We start from the raw sequence: 19,540 nt of genomic DNA, 5'->3' as shown, positions 1-19,540 counted from the left end.
CACTCTCCTAGATAATGTGTTACTGTTGGGGGTAGTGGAGGACCAGGATTGGTTAACACTGCTCTACACTCTCCTAGATAATGTGTTACTGTTGGGGGTAGTGGAGGACCAGGATTGGTTAACACTGCTCTACACTCTCCTAGATAATGTGTTACTGTTGGGGGTAGTGGAGGACCAGGATTGGTTAACACTGCTCTACACTCTCCTAGATAATGTGTTACTGTTGGGGGTAGTGGAGGACCAGGATTGGTTAACACTGCTCTACACTCTCCTAGATAATGTGTTACTGTTGGGGGTAGTGGAGGACCAGGATTGGTTAACACTGCTCTACACTCTCCTAGATAATGTGTTACTGTTGGGGGTAGTGGAGGACCAGGATTGGTTAACACTGCTCTACACTCTCCTAGATAATGTGTTACTGTTGGGGGTAGTGGAGGACCAGGATTGGTTAACACTGCTCTACACTCTCCTAGATAATGTGTTACTGTTGGGGGTAGTGGAGGACCAGGATTGGTTAACACTGCTCTACACTCTCCTAGATAATGTGTTACTGTTGGGGGTAGTGGAGGACCAGGATTGGTTAACACTGCTCTACACTCTCCTAGATAATGTGTTACTGTTGGGGGTAGTGGAGGACCAGGATTGGTTAACACTGCTCTACACTCTCCTAGATAATGTGTTACTGTTGGGGGTAGTGGAGGACCAGGATTGGTTAACACTGCTCTACACTCTCCTAGATAATGTGTTACTGTTGGGGGTAGTGGAGGACCAGGATTGGTTAACACTGCTCTACACTCTCCTAGATAATGTGTTACTGTTGGGGGTAGTGGAGGACCAGGATTGGTTAACACTGCTCTACACTCTCCTAGATAATGTGTTACTGGTGTAGAGAGGAGTAGGCAGGATGCAGTTGCAGGTTTGGAACTACTGAATTTATTTCAGCACCATAGATCAGAGCGGGACGAAACCCCAATGCTGTTGTGCTCAAAATATATCTTGATTATCAAAAAGGCACAGGGCGAACTACATAAAGTACTCAGGAAATAGTAGGAGCGATTCCTCTCAGGAAGACAAGTGACATTTACAATGACCGATTAAAGACAAATGACAGAGGGAGTATCTATCTATACAGTGATAGAGTGGGGATTGGAACCAGGTGTGTGTAATGATGACGAGACAAGTTCGGAGTTGATGAGTGAAGGGTGTTTGACAGCAGTAGGTTCGGCAGCAGCTAGAAGGCCGGCAACACTGAATGCCTGAGCTGGGCAGGAGGGGGAGCCAAAGCGAAGTCTGGTGTGACATAATGAGAGAAAATCAATAGAATATTTCATATATTTAGTCAAATTCGGTTTTCTACATTTAGTTTTTCCAGGTTTCTGATTTGTCCCCGTTTTTTCCGTTTTTCGCTCTCAAAATGACATTGTTAATAGAAAAACAACAAAAGGAGACCACTTTTGAAGTCTGAGAAAAATCTACAACATTTTCATTTTTGTGTGTAGATACCCTTTAATTCAAGTGACACCAGCAAGAGCCTTGCTTGGTTTGTAGTGTCTCTGTAGCACACATGTGATTGCAGAGTCTGCTGAACAAATCACAACTGGATTAATGCAAATAGTCATGATATCATTCTGCCAGGTAGGAACAGACTACTTTGTAGTTAACATTTAATTGACAAGGTTTTTTGGGAATCTTTTCCATCAACCAAAAGATGGTTGTCATTAGCATCATCGCTAACAGCTACACATAGTGGATCATTAGCATCATCGCTAACAGCTACACATAGTGGATCATTAGCATCATCGCTAACAGCTACACATAGTGGTAGACAAATGCACTCAGACAGGGGCATTTCCTGGCTGTTTCCTCTTCAGAAAGTTGAAGGAAAATACAAATCACTGAGGTGAATTTAACAATGACTTGCAGGCAGTGGGTTCAGAATAACTGATGAGAAAAAATGAATACAAATTATACCACCACCCAAAAGGGCACTTCAGAGACTGGAAGGGCAAAGGGGCATGTGCTCTACACAGGTAGAGTCCTATCTGTCCATGTTGCCTTTTGCAAAGTGGGCACTGCTTCATGTGGAAACACCACCACTCACCTAAATAGCCCACATGCCGCTGAGTGAGAAGTTTTTTAAAATTGTTTTTGGGCAGAATAATGTGAGGTGTTGTTAGTGGTGAGCCTTGGTCCATTTAGCTCGGAATATCCTTGTCAATCTGTCACCTAATCCTGCCTAATGGGCAGGTCAGCCCTGGAGGAAAGTATTGGCTGTAAGAAGTAAGAGAACATAACATCTGGTTGTTTTTAAATGACTTCTTTTGACATTGCTTTATTTTTGTTCCGATCTGTGTTGCTCACTCCAGTCAGCAGATGGCGATGTGAGTTTTTCAGGTGATGCTTCTTGCGTGACGTATAATCTAGTGGACGGAACAGGAGGCTTCTTCAATAGAGACAAAAGGCTTCCGTTTCAACCAATGCGGTGGTTTGCTAGCGAACATAGATCCGCAGCGTTTAAGCTCTTTAGTCTAATCTTGTGTATATTAATCTTAGTGTTTGGAACACAATTCTGTTTACGCATCTACTTGTTAATTTAAACGTAGTTTGCTTCTTAAATTAGCGAATGTGTTAACTTGATACTGCACAAGGCTAATCGCCCGGAGCATGAGGTCACGAAACTAGACGGAGAAAGATCTGGTGAAAGGAGAGGAATAAGCTTTCAGAATGGAAGAGGAGGCTATCACATTGAAACAAGAGGATGATATTACAGGGAAAGAGGAAGATGGGAAAGAGGTTGTCAGAGTGGAAAATGAGGAGGTAGAAGCTTTCAGAATCAAAAAGGATGAAGATGCCATAACATTGAAGAAAGAGAATATAGTGAAAGAAGAGGAAGAACCTTTCAGAATCAAAAATGAGGAAGATGCCGTAACATTGAAGGAGGAGAATGTAGCGAAAGAAGCGGAAGAACCTTTTGGAGTAAAAGAGGAAGAGGAGGATATCTCAATAAAAGAGGAGGAAGATGTTTTAGGAGTGAAAAGGGAGGAGGAGTCAGAATATCCGATTTCCATCCGTGAGTACTGTCTTAAAAACAGGGACACAAACTATGCCGTTGTTGAACTAATGTGTGGTTTTAAAGTGGCATTCTACTGAAGTTCTACACTTGAATATGTTGTTCAGTACTGCCATTGGTACATATATATTTTTAAATTAGATGTATTTTATTCTCCATGTGGTCTATATTAAAGCTCACTTCATCTTGTATAACAGGATTCTACAATCCAATTCTGGTGCATAATTTCTACTTAAAATATCAAAGGGATGTAAAAGCCACCCATTTCATGGAACGACCCTTTTACACTTGCATCACAAACAGTATTTTTTTTTAAAGGCATAAATTTAGGCCCTTTTTAGACATATTAATGGCTCTGGTAAGACCCTATGATCGCAATAGAAGATCATAGGTTGACTGTCTGTTTGATGTTGTCATTCACACAGGAGAGAGACATGACGATCCTGGATCCTCTGGGGAGCCTCAACAACATCCTGATGCTGACGAGGCAGAGAAGAGTCTCTCCAGATCAGAACACCAGATGGTACAGCTTGGTCTGGTCTAGCATACAGCTTGGTCTGTCTGGTCTAGCATACAGCTTGGCCTGGTCTAGCATACAGCTTGCTCTATCTGGGTCTGGGCTGTGTTTCTGTAAAGCAGTTTATGACAACAGTGACATCAGCATCCATAATGATATGTGTCTGTGTCCCCTCTTTGTGGTTACCAGGACAACGCTAGCCCTTCCTCCCTCCCGGAGTCCCTGTGTCGTGCCTCTCCTGGTAGCTCCTTAATGCTGGGTATGAAGAGGTTGTCTGTGCTGCTGGTGGACTGCAGGAAAACAACGGGGCTGAGTGGAACTGTGAGAGGACGACAAGAGAAGAAAGGATCAGATTTGACACATCAAAGTAAGTGCTGTAATTTAGTTTGAACAAATTAAATAGATCTGCCCACTGGAATCTGTTACCAGGACAACCAGCAGAGTTATGTTAGTTGACAGGAAGATAGACTGGTATCTGTTACCCGGACAACCAGCAGAGTTCTGTTTGTTTACAGGAAGATAGACTGGTATCTGTTACCTGGACAACCAGCAGAGTTCTGTTTGTTGACAGGAAGATAGACTTGTATATTTCCACCACAGTAGACAGTTCTGTTAGTTGACATGTAAAACCTTGATGTAAGTTGTTTTAGAGAGAAACCAATAGACCATATAAAACCTTGATGAAAGTTAGCTTTAGAGAGAAACCAATAGACCATATAAAACCTTGATGAAAGTTAGCTTTAGAGAGGAACCAATAGACCATATAAATCCTTGATGAAAGTTAGCTCTAGAGAGAAACCAATAGACCATATAAAACCTTGATGAAAGTTCGCTTTAGAGAGAAACCAATAGACCATATAAAACCTTGATGAAAGGTAGCTTTAGAGAGGAACCAATAGACCATATAAAACCTTGATGAAAGTTAGATTTAGAGAGAAAGTTTCAAGATGATCTGATGTAAGGTGCATGTTTTACAAAACCTTTTTCCTAAAAACATTCTGGATGTTACATTGCCTGTCCCAGTCAACCCCCCTGTCTTTACTAGACTGTAGAACAGGAACTTGTCGGCCCTGCATTAAGGATCAAATTGTGATAAATAGAAATGTTTACCAGTTCCATTTAAGGACCAAACAACTGACAGCTGTGCCAAATAAATGTCAAAATAGTTGGCAAGAGATTTTCATTGTACTGATTCCATGGCACATGGTTTATGAATTGACACGCAAAATGACGGCGGATTCAAAGCTTCAATTATTATACAAAATTCTTGCAACCAATATAATGTTATATATGGGGATACAATCTTCCCAGCTCTGCAGATTTTGCTGCGAGAAGGCAGTCATTAGATCATTTATTTTGGTACTGTCCATATGTAGCTCGTTTTTGGTCACAGGTCCAGGAATCGCTGAAGAATTGCAACATTTACCTAGAACTAACGCTGCAGATGGCAATACTGGGTGATTTGAAAAGTCCTATTCAATCAATAATATTATAATTATTTTAACAAAAATGTTTATCTTTCATTTACAATCTGTAGAAACTATGAGAATCGAAAAGTTTAGTACTTTTGTGAAGCATCACAGCACAGTTAAAATATATATATATGGCAAATATAAATCCCAAATGGATGTTAAGAGACAGATGGGAGGGGTTGAATGGAACTGAAGGGACTGGATGGTGTTAAGAGACAGATGGGAGGGGTTGAATGGAGCTGAAGGGACTGGATGGTGTTTAGAGACAGATGGGAGGGGTTGAATGGAGCTGAAGGGACTGGATGGTGTTAAGAGATGGGAGGGGTTGAATGGAGCTGAAGGGACTGGATGGTGTTAAGAGATGGGAGGGGTTGAATGGAGCTGAAGGGACTGGATGGTGTTAAGAGACAGATGGGAGGGGTTGAATGGAGCTGAAGGGACTGGATGGTGTTAAGAGATAGATGGGAGGGGTTGAATGGAGCTGAAGGGATGGTGTTAAGAGATGGGAGGGGTTGAATGGAGCTGAAGGGACTGGATGGTGTTAAGAGATAGATGGGAGGGGTTGAATGGAGCTGAAGGGACTGGATGGTGTTAAGAGATGGGAGGGGTTGAATGGAGCTGAAGGGACTGGATGGTGTTTAGAGACAGATGGGAGGGGTTGAATGGAGCTGAAGGGACTGGATGGTGTTAAGAGATGGGAGGGGTTGAATGGAGCTGAAGGGACTGGATGGTGTTAAGAGATGGGAGGGGTTGAATGGAGCTGAAGGGACTGGATGGTGTTAAGAGACAGATGGGAGGGGTTGAATGGAGCTGAAGGGACTGGATGGTGTTAAGAGATGGGAGGGGTTGAATGGAGCTGAAGGGACTGGATGGTGTTAAGAGACAGATGGGAGGGGTTGAATGGAGCTGAAGGGTGGGACTGGATGGTGTTTAGAGACAGATGGGAGGGGTTGAATGGAGCTGAAGGGTGGGACTGGATGGTGTTTAGAGACAGATGGGAGGGGTTGAATGGAGCTGAAGGGTGGGACTGGATGGTGTTTAGAGACAGATGGGAGGGGTTGAATGGAGCTGAAGGGACTGGATGGTGTTTAGAGACAGATGGGAGGGGTTGAATGGAGCTGAAGGGTGGGACTGGATGGTGTTTAGAGACAGATGGGAGGGGTTGAATGGAGCTGAAGGGACTGGATGGTGTTTAGAGACAGATGGGAGGGGTTGAATGGAGCTGAAGGGTGGGACTGGATGGTGTTTAGAGACAGATGGGGGGGTTGAATGGATGTGTATGTATGTAGGTATGTGTATGTATGTAGGTATGCGTATGTATATGTATGTATGTGTATGTATGTAGGTATGTATGTGTATGTATGTATGTGTGTGTATGTATGTATGTATGTATGTGTATGTATGTGTGTGTATGTATGTATGTGTGTGTATATGTGTATGTATGTATGTGTATATATGTGTGTGTATGTATGTGTGTATATGTGTATGTATATGTGTATGTATGTATGTGTACATATGTGTGTGTATGTATGTGTGTATATGCAGACAATTGCATTGATGGAAGCGACAATCTATCCGCAATGTTAAAGCTGATCCGCACCTCCCAAATTTGTGTTGTTATTGCAAATAGTCAGGAATGATTCGCGATTAAGGAGGTTCTTTTTCAATATGAAAAGTGGATGAATAACAGATTTGGCTCATTCATCTATTCTAGTCCAAATCAGGATGATCCATACTTCTTAAAAAATATTTATATCAATTTACTTACAGGCAACAAATGATCAAATCATTTTGGTAGGAGACTATAACACAGTTTTAAGTACCTCAATGGACCGTAAAGGAAATCACTCATCACCGTGCCCTTACGGAGATCACAAATATTATGGACTCATTTAAAATAGTTGATATTTACGGATTAAAAAACCCTGACCTAGTGAGAGATTCATGGAGGAGACTTAATCAAGCTAGTCGTCTTAACTACTTTCTTGTCTCTTTCTCTCTCGCAGGTTAAAGTATTAATAGGAGACAGAAGCGATCGGATCTTCGTCTAATAAGCCTCCCGTGTGGACGGGGATATTGGACATCCAGTTTACTGGAGGACCATTTATTTTTAACTAAGATTTAAAAAAAACATTTATAAACTGAATATTTCCAGTACAATATAGGTTCAGCAAATCCCTGTATTGTTTGGGATACCTTTTAAATGTACCTTCAGAGGTCATTCAATATTCAGCAATAATAAAAAGCAGTTCCTGTCTGAAGAGACAAGACCAACAAGGGAAATCCATGAACTAATAGTACAGATAGACAGCTATAAAAACTACAGAGATACATGAACTAATAGTACAGGTAGATGCTATAAAACTACAGAGATACATGAACTAATAGTACAGGTAGATGCTATAAAACTACAGAGATACATAAACTAATAGTACAGATAGACAGCTATAAAAACTACAGAGATACATGAACTAATAGTACAGGTAGATGCTATAAAACTACAGAGATACATGAACTAATAGTACAGGTAGACAGCTATAAAAACTACAGAGATACATGAACTAATAGTACAGGTAGACAGCTATAAAAACTACAGAGATACATTAACTAATAGTACAGGTAGACAGCTATAAAAACTACAGAGATACATGAACTAATAGTACAGGTAGACAGCTATAAAAACTACAGAGATACATGAACTAATAGTACAGGTAGACAGCTATAAAAACTACAGAGATACATGAACTAATAGTACAGGTAGACAGCTATAAAAACTACAGAGATACATGAACTAATAGTACAGGTAGACAGCTATAAAAACTACAGAGATACATGAACTAATAGTACAGGTAGACAGCTATAAAAACTACAGAGATACATGAACTAATAGTACAGGTAGACAGCTATAAAAACTACAGAGATACATGAACTAATAGTACAGGTAGACAGCTATAAAACCTACAGAGATACATTAACTAATAGTACAGGTAGATGCTATAAAAACTACAGAGATACAGTAACTAATAGTACAGGTAGATGCTATAAAAACTACAGAGATACATGAACTAATAGTACAGGTAGACAGCTATAAAAACTACAGAGATACATGAACTAATAGTACAGGTAGACAGCTATAAAAACTACAGAGATACATGAACTAATAGTACAGGTAGACAGCTATAAAAACTACAGAGATACAGTAACTAATAGTACAGATAGACAGCTATAAAAACTACAGAGATACATTAACTAATAGTACAGGTAGACAGCTATAAAAACTACAGAGATACAGTAACTAATAGTACAGGTAGATGCTATAAAAACTACAGAGATACATGAACTAATAGTACAGATAGACAGCTATAAAAACTACAGAGATACATGAACTAATAGTACAGGTAGATGCTATAAAACTAATAGTACAGGTAGATGCTATAAAAACTACAGAGATACATGAACTAATAGTACAGGTAGACAGCTATAAAAACTACAGAGATACATGAACTAATAGTACAGGTAGATGCTATAAAAACTACAGAGATACATGAACTAATAGTACAGGTAGACAGCTATAAAAACTACAGAGATACATTAACTAATAGTACAGGTAGACAGCTATAAAAACTACAGAGATACATGAACTAATAGTACAGGTAGACAGCTATAAAAACTACAGAGATACATGAACTAATAGTACAGGTAGATGCTATAAAACTACAGAGATACATGAACTAATAGTACAGGTAGATGCTATAAAAACTACAGAGATTCATGAACTAATAGTACAGGTAGATGCTATAAAAACTACAGAGATACATGAACTAATAGTACAGGTAGATGCTATAAAAACTACAGAGATACATGAACTAATAGTACAGATAGACAGCTATAAAAACTACAGAGATACATGAACTAATAGTACAGGTAGACAGCTATAAAAACTACAGAGATACATTAACTAATAGTACAGGTAGACAGCTATAAAAACTACAGAGATACAGTAACTAATAGTACAGGTAGACAGCTATAAAAACTACAGAGATACAGTAACTAATAGTACAGGTAGATGCTATAAAAACTACAGAGATACATGAACTAATAGTACAGATAGACAGCTATAAAAACTACAGAGATACATGAACTAATAGTACAGGTAGATGCTATAAAAACTACAGAGATACATGAACTAATAGTACAGGTAGACAGCTATAAAAACTACAGAGATACATGAACTAATAGTACAGGTAGACAGCTATAAAAACTACAGAGATACATAAACTAATAGTACAGGTAGACAGCTATAAAAACTACAGAGATACATGAACTAATAGTACAGGTAGACAGCTATAAAAACTACAGAGATACATGAACTAATAGTACAGGTAGACAGCTATAAAAACTACAGAGATACATGAACTAATAGTACAGGTAGACAGCTATAAAAACTACAGAGATACATGAACTAATAGTACAGGTAGACAGCTATAAAAACTACAGAGATACATGAACTAATAGTACAGGTAGACAGCTATAAAAACTACAGAGATACATGAACTAATAGTACAGGTAGACAGCTATAAAAACTACAGAGATACATTAACTAATAGTACAGGTAGATGCTATAAAAACTACAGAGATACAGTAACTAATAGTACAGGTAGATGCTATAAAAACTACAGAGATACATGAACTAATAGTACAGGTAGACAGCTATAAAAACTACAGAGATACATGAACTAATAGTACAGGTAGACAGCTATAAAAACTACAGAGATACATGAACTAATAGTACAGGTAGACAGCTATAAAAACTACAGAGATACAGTAACTAATAGTACAGATAGACAGCTATAAAAACTACAGAGATACATTAACTAATAGTACAGGTAGACAGCTATAAAAACTACAGAGATACAGTAACTAATAGTACAGGTAGATGCTATAAAAACTACAGAGATACATGAACTAATAGTACAGATAGACAGCTATAAAAACTACAGAGATACATGAACTAATAGTACAGGTAGACAGCTATAAAAACTACAGAGATACATTAACTAATAGTACAGGTAGACAGCTATAAAAACTACAGAGATACAGTAACTAATAGTACAGGTAGACAGCTATAAAAACTACAGAGATACAGTAACTAATAGTACAGGTAGATGCTATAAAAACTACAGAGATACATGAACTAATAGTACAGATAGACAGCTATAAAAACTACAGAGATACATGAACTAATAGTACAGGTAGATGCTATAAAAACTACAGAGATACATGAACTAATAGTACAGGTAGACAGCTATAAAAACTACAGAGATACATGAACTAATAGTACAGGTAGACAGCTATAAAAACTACAGAGATACATGAACTAATAGTACAGGTAGACAGCTATAAAAACTACAGAGATACATGAACTAATAGTACAGGTAGACAGCTATAAAAACTACAGAGATACATTAACTAATAGTACAGGTAGATGCTATAAAAACTACAGAGATACAGTAACTAATAGTACAGGTAGATGCTATAAAAACTACAGAGATACATGAACTAATAGTACAGGTAGACAGCTATAAAAACTACAGAGATACATGAACTAATAGTACAGGTAGACAGCTATAAAAACTACAGAGATACATGAACTAATAGTACAGGTAGACAGCTATAAAAACTACAGAGATACAGTAACTAATAGTACAGATAGACAGCTATAAAAACTACAGAGATACATTAACTAATAGTACAGGTAGACAGCTATAAAAACTACAGAGATACAGTAACTAATAGTACAGGTAGATGCTATAAAAACTACAGAGATACATGAACTAATAGTACAGATAGACAGCTATAAAAACTACAGAGATACATGAACTAATAGTACAGGTAGATGCTATAAAACTAATAGTACAGGTAGATGCTATAAAAACTACAGAGATACATGAACTAATAGTACAGGTAGACAGCTATAAAAACTACAGAGATACATGAACTAATAGTACAGGTAGATGCTATAAAAACTACAGAGATACATGAACTAATAGTACAGGTAGACAGCTATAAAAACTACAGAGATACATTAACTAATAGTACAGGTAGACAGCTATAAAAACTACAGAGATACATGAACTAATAGTACAGGTAGACAGCTATAAAAACTACAGAGATACATGAACTAATAGTACAGGTAGATGCTATAAAACTACAGAGATACATGAACTAATAGTACAGGTAGATGCTATAAAAACTACAGAGATTCATGAACTAATAGTACAGGTAGATGCTATAAAAACTACAGAGATACATGAACTAATAGTACAGGTAGATGCTATAAAAACTACAGAGATACATGAACTAATAGTACAGATAGACAGCTATAAAAACTACAGAGATACATGAACTAATAGTACAGGTAGACAGCTATAAAAACTACAGAGATACATTAACTAATAGTACAGGTAGACAGCTATAAAAACTACAGAGATACAGTAACTAATAGTACAGGTAGACAGCTATAAAAACTACAGAGATACATGAACTAATAGTACAGGTAGACAGCTATAAAAACTACAGAGATACATGAACTAATAGTACAGGTAGATGCTATAAAAACTACAGAGATACATGAACTAATAGTACAGGTAGACAGCTATAAAAACTACAGAGATACATGAACTAATAGTACAGGTAGACAGCTATAAAAACTACAGAGAAACAGTAACTAATAGTACAGGTAGACAGCTATAAAAACTACAGAGATACATGAACTAATAGTACAGGTAGATGCTATAAAAACTACAGAGATACAGTAACTAATAGTACAGATAGACAGCTATAAAAACTACAGAGATACATTAACTAATAGTACAGGTAGACAGCTATAAAAACTACAGAGATACAGTAACTAATAGTACAGGTAGATGCTATAAAAACTACAGAGATACATGAACTAATAGTACAGATAGACAGCTATAAAAACTACAGAGATACATGAACTAATAGTACAGATAGACAGCTATAAAAACTACAGAGATACATGAACTAATAGTACAGGTAGACAGCTATAAAAACTACAGAGATACATGAACTAATAGTACAGGTAGATGCTATAAAAACTACAGAGATACATGAACTAATAGTACAGGTAGATGCTATAAAAACTACAGAGATACATTAACTAATAGTACAGGTAGATGCTATAAAAACTACAGAGATACATGAACTAATAGTACAGATAGACAGCTATAAAAACTACAGAGATACAGTAACTAATAGTACAGGTAGACAGCTATAAAAACTACAGAGATACATGAACTAATAGTACAGGTAGATGCTATAAAAACTACAGAGATACAAAATGAGAGGGAAAAGAACTAGAGGAACTTATTCCAGAACTAATGTAAAATATTACAAAAATGAAAGCCAGCTGGGTGGAATATGGATGAAAAACCGACTTCTTCCTGAATCTCCAACACCGGAACCTAAAATAACCTTGCAAACTCTTTACTAAAAGTCTTTTAGTCATTTATGATTCTCCAAATTATATTTTAAAAGACGACGCTAAATATTCGAAGCAAATGTTCTCTAATCTGTCTCACCCTCTGAATGATGAGGAATCCTTTCAACAAAAAAGAAGAACCGTGCCAAGGCCAAATTACAGAGGAATACCTTTTTAAATTAAATCCTCTCTGTCTGGAAAAACCACAGGGCTTGATGGCATACCGGTAGATGTACCGGTAGATGTACCGGTAGATGTACAGGTAGATGTACCGGTAGATGTACCGGTAGATGTACCGGTAGATGTACCGGTAGATGTACAGGTAGATGTACCGGTAGATGTACAGGTAGATGTACCGGTAGATGTACAGGTAGATGTACCGGTAGATGTACCGGTAGATGTACCGGTAGATGTACCGGTAGATGTACCGGTAGATGTACCGGTAGATGTACAGGTAGATGTACCGGTAGATGTACAGGTAGATGTACCGGTAGATGTACCGGTAGATGTACCGGTAGATGTATATCAAGCCTTTTTTGATTTACTCAAAGCTCCATTGTTAGCTTGTTTTAACTACACCTATAGAAATGGTAGTCTGTCAGGTACTCAGCTGGAAGGTCTGATTTCACTTTTATTAAAACAAGACACACATGGCAAATATAAAGATCCAATCTATCTAAAAAAAAAAAAAACTGAAGTCCCCTTAAACTTCAACGTTGTGATGCAAAAAATACTAGCGAAATGCATAGTACTCAGAATTTAAAAGGTTTGACCAGGTATTGTTCATCCTGATCAGACAGGTTTTTTACATGGACGATACATTGGAGATAAACTACTAGAAATAATAGAAAACATGAAACATTGAAGAAGCCAGGCCTGGTATTTTTTGCAAATTTTGAAAATGCCTTTGATAAAGTAAGACTGGATTATATTTATAAATGCCAGGATTTTTGGGGGAGGGGATCATTCTCTTATAAAATGGGTAAAAAATAATGTTTCGTAACCCCAGGTGTAAATGAGTAAATAGCTGCTACTTCTCAGAGTTTTGAATTGTCAAGAGGAGGTAAACAAGGGTGTCCGCTGTCACCATATCCATTCGTTATGGCCATCGAATTGCTCGCTATTAAAATCAGATCCAATAACACCATTAGAGGATTAGAAATCCAAGGCTTAATAACAAAGATGTTTTCCGATGACTCAAGTTTTATGTTAAGTCTGCAAGCTAGATCCCTGAAATGTCTCATTGAAGATCTCAATAACTTTTATGGGCTCTCTGGACCTTTTAGGGATAGTGGGCAGCATTTTCACATTGGATGAATTGCGTGCCCATAGTGAACTGCCTCCTACTCTGTCCCAGATTCTAATATATGCATATTATTATTACTATTGGATAGAAAACACTCTGAAGTTTCTAAAACTGTTTGAATTATGTCTGTGAGTATAACATAACTCACAGGGCAGGCAAACTTCCAAACAGGAAGTGGAAATTCTGGGGCTGGTTGATTTTCAACTCATCGCCTATTCAAATAAGATATGGATCTGTTTGCACTTCCTACGCCTTCCACTGGATGTCAACAGTCAGTAGAACGTGGAATGAAGCCTCTAGTGTAATGTGGGACCGGATGGCAGCTATTTAAGTCCCTGGTCTGGCAGAATGCCAGTCATTATATCGCCTTGTGTTCCATTACTCTGTAGACTAAAAGAATGCTCCGGTTGGAACGTTATTGGATATATATGATAATAACATCCTGAAGATTGATTCTCTACTTAGTTTGACCAGTTTATTCGACCTGGAATATAACTTTTTAAAGTTTTTGTCCGAGTTCGCCTGGACCAGCGCCAGCTTTTGGACATGTGAACTAACCGTGCTAGCAAAAGTAGCTAATTGGACACTAGTAATGGACATTATGGAACAAAACAACGATTCATTGTGGAACTCGGATTCCTTGCACTGCATTCTGATGAAAGATCATCAAAGGTAAGGGAATATTTATGATGTAATTTCGTATTTCTGTTGACTCCAACATGGTGGAGAAATATATTTACTTCTGAGCGCCGTCTCAGATTATTGCATGGTATGCTTTTTTTCGTAACGTTTAAAAAAAATCTGACACAGCGGTTGCATTAAGAACCAGTGTATCTTTAATTATATGTAAAACATGTATCTTTCGTCAAAGTTTATGATGAGTGTTTCTGTTATATGACGTGTCTCTCTGTAATTACTCCGGATATTTTGGAGGCATTTCTTAACATGGCGCCAATGTAAACCGAGATTTGTAGATATAAATATGCATATTATTGAACAAAACATAAATGTATTGTGTAACATCATGTCATATGAGTGTCATCTGATGAAGATTATCAAAGGTTAGGGATTAATCTTATCTCTAATTCTGCTTTTGTGACTATCTTTGGCTGGGAAAAATGGCTGTGTTTTTTTGGATTTGGTGGTGATCTGACATAAATATTTTTAAAAGTACTCTTCACTGACGAGTCGCGGTTTTGTCTCACCAGGGGTGAGCTTGTTGCCACCAGCCATACTGCTCGTTCTGTGCATGATGTCCTGCAAGACAGGAATGCCACCAGTGTTCTGCCATGGCCAGCAAAGATTCCGGATCTCAATTCTATTGAGCACGTCGAGGACCTGTTTGATCGGAGGATGAGGGCTAAAGCCATTCCCCCCATAAATGTCCTGGAACTTGCAGGTGCCTTGGTGGAAGAGTGGGGTAACATCTCACAGCAAGAACTGGCAAATCTAGTGCAGTCCATGAGGAGGAGATGCACTGCATTACTTAATGCAGCTGGTGGCCACACCAGATACTGACTGCTACTTTTGATTTTGAACCCCCCTTTGTTCAGGGACACATTATTACATTTGTGTTAGTCACATGTCTGTGAAACTTGTTTAGTTTGTCTGTTGTTGAATCTTGTGTAAATATTTGTATGAACATATGTTCAGTTTGCTGAAAATAAACGCAGTTGACAGTGAGAGGATGTTTTTTTTTTTTGCTGAGTATATTTATAGTTACTATCAGTTTTAGGATCATCTACCCAAAATATTTCTTCTTATTTTTTACTTTACCCAAAATGTCATGACATCAGTCATAGTCAACATTTTGAAAACCTGTGACCGTCTAAATAAGAAATTGGTAGGTCGGATTCTGTATCGTACAGCTATGGAAGTTATATATTTAGAACCACCTGCTCGAGTGGATTCCAGCGACATCTGTGTCTTGGGTGTCCGGGAACTGTTTTATTTTTTGTGTTCTGACTTGTAAAACAGAATGAATAAAATAAGTAATGTAAACATATCAGTAATTACCAGGAAGCGCTACATTTGTTTTAAAATCACACCAAGATTGTTAAAACTGGCCTCAGATTATTGAGGGATCTAATTAGGATTTACCCTTGTAGTAAGGATATTTTATCATGTGGAGGTTTAATTCAGGTCTCTATTTAAATAAACACTCTGTCTTTGACAGGAGAAAGACCAGACTCCCAGGAACCAGAGCCAGAGACGTCCAAACCAACAAGACAACACCACTGCTCCCACTGTGGAAAGGGTTTTAAACAGTTACGGGACCTGAAACAACATGAGAGAATACATACAGGAGAAAAGCCGTACCACTGTGCCCAGTGTGGAAAGAATTTTAACCACAAAGGATACCTGAAACAACATGAGAGAATACACACAGGGGAGAAGCCTTACCACTGTTCCCAGTGTGGAAAGAGCTATAACCAGAGAGGATACCTGAAAAAACATGAGAGAATTCATACAGGGAGGAGTTTTAACCAGAAAGGACACCTGATGCAACATGAGAGAATACACCCAGGGGAGAAGCCATACCACTGCTCACAGTGTGCAAAGAGGTTTACAAGGTTAGGGGGCCTGAAAATACATGAGACAATACATACGGGAGAAAAGCCGTACCACTGCTCCCAGTGTGGAAAGGGTTGTAACCACTTAAGTGGCCTGAAAAGACATGAGAGAATACACACAGGGGAGAAGCCTTACCACTGCTCCCAGTGTGGAAAAAGTTTTGCCCAGTTATGTAACCTGAAAACACATGAGAGAATACACACAGGGGTGAAGCCTTACCACTGCTCCCAGTGTGACAAGAGTTTTAAGGAGTTAGGTAACCTGAGAAGACATGAGATAAACCACACAGGAGGTAAGGATGTAGACTGTTGAACAGTAGGACATAGGACAGATGTAGGCCTCTGAACACACGGACATAGGACAGGAGAATGCCCAATAAATGGTGGGGCAGTAGGATAGTAGTCCTTCTTTCGTTCTTAATGCGTTTGAGCCAATCGGTTGTAATGTGACAAGGTAAGGGTGGTATACAGAAGATAGCCCTATTTGTTAAAAATATTAATTCAATATTAGGGCAAGAACAGCTCAAATAAGCAAAGAGAAACAACAGTCCATCATTACTTTAAGACATGAAGTAAGTCGATCCGTTTCTTCATGTGCAAAACCATCAAGCGCTCTGATGACCGCCACAGGAAAGGAAGACCCAGAGTTACTTCTGCTGCAGAGGATAATGTCATTAGAGTTACCAGCCTCAGAAATTGCAGCCCAAATAAATGTTTCACAGAGTTCAAGTAAGAGACACATCTAAAAATCAGCTGTTCAGAGGAGACTGCGTGAATCAGTCCTTCATGGTCGAATTGCTGCAAAAAAACCACTGCTAAAGGGTCACCACTAAGAATAAGAGACTTGCTTGGGCCAGGAAACACGAGCAATGGACATTAGGCCGGTAGATATCTGTCCTTTGGTCTATTGAGTCCAAATTTTAGATTTTTGGTTCCAACTGCCATGACTTTATGAGATGCAGAGTAGGTTCATCTCCACGTGTGGTTCCCACCGTGAAGCATGGAGGAGGTGGTGTGCTGGTGCTTTGCTGTTGACACTGTCAGTGATTTTATTTCAAGTTAATGGCACACTTAACCAGCATGGCTACCACAGCATTCTGCAGCGATATCCATCTGTTTTGGGCTTAGTGGGACTATCATTTGTTTTTCAACAGGACAATGACCCAACACACCTCCAGGCTGTGTAAGGGCTGTTTGACCAAGAAGGAGAGTGATGGAGTGCTGCATCAGATGACCTGGCCTCCACAATCACCCGATGTTGATCAAAATGTGATGGTTTGGGATGAATTGGACCGAGGTTAGGAAAAGTGGCCAACATCAGCATGTATTGGAACTCCAACAAGACTGTTGGAAAAGGATTCCAGGTGAAGCTGGTTGAGAGAAAGCCAAGAGTGTGCAAAGCTGTCATCAAGGCAAAGGGTGGCAATTTTGAAGAATCTAAAATTTATTTTGATTTTTTTAACACTTTTTTTTAGTTACTACATGATTTAGCGTGTTATTACATAGTTACGATGCCTTCACTATTATTCTACAATGTAGAAAAGAGTAAAATAAAGAAAAACCCTTGAATGAGTATGCGTGTCCAATCTTTTGACTGGTGCTGTACATTAAATCCCCTGGCAAACACTCCAGTGGACATTCCTGCAGTCAGCATGCCAATTGCCCGCTCCCTATGTGACATCTGTGGTGTTGTGTTGTGACAAAACAGCACATTTTTGTGGCCTTTTATTGTCCCCAGCACAAGGTGCACCTGTGTAATGATAATTCTGTTTAATCAGCTTCTTGATATGCCACACCTGTCAGGTGGATGGATTATCTTGGCAAAGGATAAATGTTCACTAACAGGGATGTACCACTGCTCCCATTGTGGAAAGAGTTTTAGCCGGTTAGGAAGCCTGAAAGCTTGTGACCGAATACACACAGGGGAGAAGCCTTACCACTGCTCCCATTGTGGAAAGAGTTTGAACATGTTAGGAAGTTTAATGAGATAATACACACAGGGAGAAGTGTCACGGCGCTGACTTTTGCCCGTCGTCTGCAGCATAGGCCTCTATCCCGTCCTCTGGCTGGGCAGAGGACTTTAGGATTTTTGTCACTGCGGTGTAACAAGGGCCTTGCCGTGCGGCCCTACCAACTCTTCTATTTTTTCGTAATGGCCCTTCGCGTGAGTTGGGTTTGTTCCTTCGTTCACGTTGTCACTCCTTTATTTCCCGGTCTAGTATGGGGCCTTGGATAGATGATTACTTTAAGTTTATAGACTTTTCCTATACTCCCTTACCTTGGGTCTTCTTCTCTTATATATCAATACCTAATAACTCATCTTCTGTTAGTTATTATGCTCGTCGGCTAGTAGTCACTGGGAAACTAGTATCGTTATATGTATTGACTCTCTTAAAGATATATTATTGTCCACACAGTGAAATATTCTTTAGTGCAATCACTTTAACCTATAACCAGGGTCACTTTCTGTTCAGTGAGAGTGTCAAAGGCGTTTGCTCTCCAGATCGTTAATCTGGCCTAGTTGTCAAAGTTTCAAGCTTTTATTAAGTCACTCTGTTTTTGTCTTATACACATTATTACAATTCAATGGTTCTACAGTTTCCTAATACATCCATAATGCTCAATCAATCCTTAATGCCCTATGCTATGCCAAGTAATATTTGCAAAGGTAAAAAGCTTAACACACTTCTTTATGACTCTTTAAACAAAGCAAACAGCCATATATTTACCTTGAAGCTCTATTCCCTTGGTCTCTATGAGAGTAGTAATATTTACCTTGAAGCTCTATTCCCCTGGTCTCTATAAGAGTAATATTTACCTTGAAGCTCTATTCCCCTGGTCTCTATAAGACTAGTAATATTTACCTTGAAGCTCTATTCCCCTGGTCTCTATGAGAGTAGTAATATTTACCTTGAAGCTCTATTCCCCTGGTCTCTATGAGAGTAGTAATATTTACCTTGAAGCTCTATTCCCCTGGTCTCTATGAGAGTAGTAATATTTACCTTGAAGCTCTATTCCCCTGGTCCCCATAAGAGTAGTAATATTTACCTTGACGCTCTATTCCCCTGGTCTCTATAAGAGTAGTAATATTTGCCTTG

At 38.7% G+C, this 19,540-nt stretch overlaps 1 protein-coding gene across 3 annotated transcripts; it reads left to right on the top strand.

Moving 5' to 3' along the window:
• Nucleotides 1–1,718: 1,718 nt before the first annotated feature.
• Nucleotides 1,719–17,397, top strand: LOC118940235 (zinc finger protein 568-like). Of its 3 annotated transcripts, none has more exons than XM_036948720.1 (4): nt 1,719–3,070; nt 3,496–3,593; nt 3,777–3,954; nt 16,046–17,397. In XM_036948720.1, exons 1-4 carry the CDS (start codon nt 2,725–2,727, stop codon nt 16,753–16,755), a joined length of 1,332 nt encoding a protein of 443 aa, XP_036804615.1. In that variant the 5' UTR covers nt 1,719–2,724; the 3' UTR covers nt 16,756–17,397. The 3 variants fall into 3 exon arrangements, with proteins under 3 accessions (XP_036804615.1, XP_036804616.1, XP_036804617.1); XM_036948721.1 differs by lacking the exon at nt 16,046–17,397 and adding an exon at nt 15,078–15,326 and having other exon boundaries at nt 1,720–3,070; XM_036948722.1 differs by lacking the exon at nt 16,046–17,397 and adding an exon at nt 7,066–7,327 and having other exon boundaries at nt 2,164–3,070.
• The last annotated feature ends 2,143 nt before the right edge of the window (nt 17,398–19,540 follow it).

The sequence above is a fragment of the Oncorhynchus mykiss genome, chromosome 17, assembly GCF_013265735.2.
Source record: "Oncorhynchus mykiss isolate Arlee chromosome 17, USDA_OmykA_1.1, whole genome shotgun sequence".
Lineage (NCBI taxonomy): Eukaryota > Metazoa > Chordata > Actinopteri > Salmoniformes > Salmonidae > Oncorhynchus > Oncorhynchus mykiss.
The sequence above is the reverse complement of the archived record's forward strand: the minus strand, read 5'-3'. Positions and strand labels throughout refer to the sequence as shown.